The sequence below is a fragment of the Argiope bruennichi genome, chromosome 10 (assembly GCF_947563725.1).
Source record: "Argiope bruennichi chromosome 10, qqArgBrue1.1, whole genome shotgun sequence".
In the NCBI taxonomy this organism is placed as follows: domain Eukaryota; kingdom Metazoa; phylum Arthropoda; class Arachnida; order Araneae; family Araneidae; genus Argiope; species Argiope bruennichi.
The window spans coordinates 65222896-65227158 of NC_079160.1; the positions used below are offsets into that span (position 1 = coordinate 65222896).

At 33.4% G+C, this 4263-nt stretch overlaps 1 protein-coding gene across 1 annotated transcript; it reads right to left on the bottom strand.

The window, feature by feature from the left end:
* Positions 1-385: 385 nt before the first annotated feature.
* On the bottom strand, positions 386-2739 carry LOC129987567 (polyadenylate-binding protein 1-like 2). Its single transcript, XM_056095533.1, has 3 exons — positions 2219-2739; positions 1990-2137; positions 386-457 (listed from the first exon to the last, which is right to left on the bottom strand). The coding sequence occupies exons 1-3, from the start codon at positions 2737-2739 to the stop codon at positions 386-388; spliced, it is 741 nt and encodes a 246-aa protein (XP_055951508.1).
* Between the last annotated feature and the right edge of the window lie 1524 nt (positions 2740-4263).

Consider the following 4263-nt stretch of genomic DNA (forward strand, 5'->3'; position numbering starts at 1 on the left):
GTAACGTTCCCCGTTTCCCTCACCTGATAATTGGCATTCCGGCCAGATGTAATATCACCTGTGTTTCCCCCACAGATCGTTAAGTGCCTCCGGATTGCCAAATGGGGTATCCTTTTCACCAGTAATCATTGTATCTGGAGATTTGCTGTATCCAGATAAAGGACCACGTATGTTTTTTTCGTCGTTTCAAAATGATCCATCATATCTTTAAGGGAGAAGAACGACAAAACATCCAAATGTTAAACTTATTTTCAATTATGAAGGGACTCCTCACAGGAATGACCAACCACTAGCAACCGTTGTCATTAAGTGTTGAAGTCAAGAGGACTTTAGCCGGTGTTAGCGGTGAATTGAATATAATTAACATGTGGTCGGGGAGGGTCAGCTACAAAGATGAATCATGTACAGACATTCCCATGATCGACTGGAGACCATTGAGGATAGCATTGCTGAGTAGCTATTTGGTCATAAGGAACTCAAGTTCACCAATGAGAAACTCAGAGGAGGAGTCGGAGAGACGTGAGTGTTCGAAGGCATTCCTGCTTTTGTGAGAGGCTCCGTGTGATTCAGGCTTTTGTGTTAAGATCCACTCGATAAAAGTCGGTGGATTTCTGGAGCTGACCCTGGAGTAGCCGTATGAGCTAACAGCCTGTTAGTGTTTTGTGTGTGTGTGTGTTTATTCTCCGAATTGATAGAGAAACTATTCCGTGATTAACTTTCAACTGTCGGGTGAATTTTGTAAGTAATATTAACCTAGATGAGAACAAGTTGTTTCTGTGTACATATATAAGGCTGTAAATAAAGGAATTGTTTGTTACACTACTCTCTTATTTGATCGGTCAGGATCAAAACATTACAATCTGCGAAAGGCACCCGAAATATATATGCAATTTTTTGATACTTTTGCATAAATTACACATCGGTAATTAATCACTAAAAACACCTCCAAATTCCGCACGCTTCTTTCAGTCAAAGCATCAGATTCATTCTAAGATCGATGCTTCGAGAATAGCGCTCGAAACTGGCAAACAAGTAATACACAAGTACCGGTTTTTTTTATTATATTAAGAAGCACACAGCGATAAAATAAAATCGCAGCAATCATGGCCTTATACAAGATTTACAATTATAGGATAGAGATGAGTTATAACATCTTTATCATAGAATATGCAAGAGAATTCTGTGGCGATAATTCCCACTGGTTTTATTTAATATGAAAAGCTTTGGCGAAAACACACACTTTTTGCTTTAATTTCATCACTAATGTCCTTCTTATTGAAGAGTAATGTTTCTTTTATATTAATTTTTTTATTATTTTGAGAACATTTGAGAAAAGTACACTGTGCCCTTGCAAATATTCAACATTAAAACTAGAATGAAAAACAAATAATGAAACAGTTTTATCAATACTTTATTTTTGTATGAACAACATTATTAAACTATTTCATTGAACTTTAAAGAGCCTCCATTTGGATTTCAATAAAAAAGTTTAGTTACATGTAAATTTTATCAAGATTTTCACTAAAATCAATGTTCTAAATAGTCATAGTCATTTATTTGAAAGGTAAAACTGGCAATAAATTTATACCTTGTGTCTCTCTTACATTTTTATTTCATAAAAATATTTTACTTTGTATCGTGAACATAGGTTATTTGTTTTAAATTCATGCAATGGAAATAAATATATGCAGCATTAAAAATTGGTTTTAATTAAAGTGTTTAAGTAAGTATTACCATCGACAAGCTAGAATTTTTCTATGACGATAACTCATCAGATATGAGAGCTATGCACCAATGTGATAAAAATTGCTTTTATTGCAACTCTAATTTTCATGGTGAATTTTTAATGTTTGGCCGATATCAGAGAAAAACCGGTACTGTATATTTCAGTTTCAATAAAAATTACATTTCTGCTTTATACTCTTCACCAAAGCTTGGAAATTTGTTTTTTGCTACTGAAGCAAATAACCGCCTTCCGTTCAAACATACTCTGTTCAATTCAGTTACAGCTCTGCTTGCTTCTTCAGGGCTTTGAAAGCACACAAATCCATATCCTTTCGACTTATTATCTTCATTCGTAACCACCTTAGCACTCCTTATATTACCAAAACAAAGACACAATTCTTCCAATTCACTGCTACTAAAAGACGGTGTTAAGTTTTTCACAAATACATTATTTGAAAATGACACTTCCTGAAATTTTTTCCTTTCTTCATACGGAATGAATTTAGACACTAATATATTTCTTCCATGGATGATAGTACCGTGAAGTTTCGAAATGGCTTCATTGGCAGATTTCTCACTTTCAAACTGGACAAATCCATATCCTTTGGAATCCCCATTTTGGTATGTAACTACCTTAACAGACAAAACCGTACCACAGCTTGAAAAGATGTCCTTCAGTATCTTATCGTCAATGCTTTTGGGTAGATTCTTCACCACCAAATTTGCAGCTGCTGAAAGTTTAGATTTGAGATCTTTTTGTGCCCACATAATACGCAAGGGCTGTCCATCCAGCTGGTCATAATTAAAGTTGTCCAACGCCTTCTTGGCGTCTTCATGTTTCATGTAGTTTACATAAGCATAACCTAAAGAAAATCCTGTTTGTATATCTCTGCAGACTCGGATGCTGATAATAGGACCCACTGGAGAAAACTTATCAAACAGAGTAGCTTCGCTGCAATTCGGGTGCAGATTACCCACATAAAGGGAAGTGCTATTACCTATGTCCTCTAGCATTAAAATTGTCTTATCCTCTTGATAGAAGTCTACAGAAAATGCTTAAAACACTAAGTGCTTCGTTTAAAAAAAGGATTTGTTATCCTTTTTCTTTCTCAGCGTGATGTATTCGTGATATTATCGCGAGGAAAACATAATTATTAAGCGTGATGATAAATTACTTATAAAAATACAATTAAAATTTCTGTCTAAATCAAAAAGCAATTACTTTGGTGTGTTTTAATGTTCGATAAAGTATTAAGGGCCGAAATTTTAATAGAACTTAAAACGAATATCGAATATTTTGTAGTTATAAATTATGAATAGGATGCAATCCTATAAATTATGAAAAATGGCATAAATTTCTAGTCGGTGATTAGGTTCCTGGATGACTATTTTAGTGAAATTTATATGACTTTCCTTGGAATCTGAAGGAAATGAACATAAATAGAAATAATACTTAATAAAAGAATAAGATTAAAAATAGGATATTTAAAACCAACAAGTATTTTAGCAATTATTATGCCGGTTATAAGACGGCCAATATAAGATCAATTATAAGACGGCCAATAGGCTGCGCATACGTAGAAAGGGACTGATTTATGTTTGTCACAATTTTATAAGGTCGATTCAGGTATTCCCTACTTGGCAATACATTGCCGTTTTGGCGTCCCTGAATTTTTCTTTCACTGCGTATCGTAATAAAGTAATGGATGTTTATGCCAAGAAACATGGTAAATTAAAAAAAAAAAAAGTCAACATACCTTAATTTGGAAAATTATAGAAGAAAATGACAAATAAAAAAAAAGCAACCTCTCATCAAAAAGAATATTAAGGAAAAAAAAAATGTTGGAATTAATTTATGATAAGTAATCAATTTTTTTCACGCCAAAAAGCCCGCCATTTTCTTAAAACGCATCGCAGTAAGAAAAGAATACAATTCAGCGGCATGTTGTCCCGTCGGAACAAATACCTGCCATCTACCGAATATCCTTTCTACGCATGCGCTGCCTACTGGCCGAGTGTAAACCCGGCATTACAGCCAGTAGTTACATGAATTATTTCATCAGTTATTAAATTAGAGCATTATTCAAGGTTGTCAGTTAATTCAACCAAGTAATTTATTCACTAATGAGTTAAAATTTATTTCAGTGTGTTTCTTAAATTTGTCACCTATAAAGTAACTTAAACAAGCAAGTGAAATAGATTTTATGGCAATCCTATTACTGATTTATGTATCAATTTTTTTGCCTTGTTCAGTTAAACATTTGCTACTTTATCGAACTAGTATTGTGGGCATCCTGACCGATGTGAAAAGGCACACTAAAGTTGATTTCAACCCTTTGATGTAATTGGTATTATACGCTCATATCTTTATTTTCCGTCATTTTTTTTTTCTCAAAACAATGTAACGCATATTGAATTTTATTTTTCTTCATTAAGTATTTAAGTATTTTATCCCTATAGCCTCTATTTTTATTCTGGTAAATAAATGCCGTCAATGTAAAGAGATCATGTTATTATTATAAATGCAAAAAAAAAAAA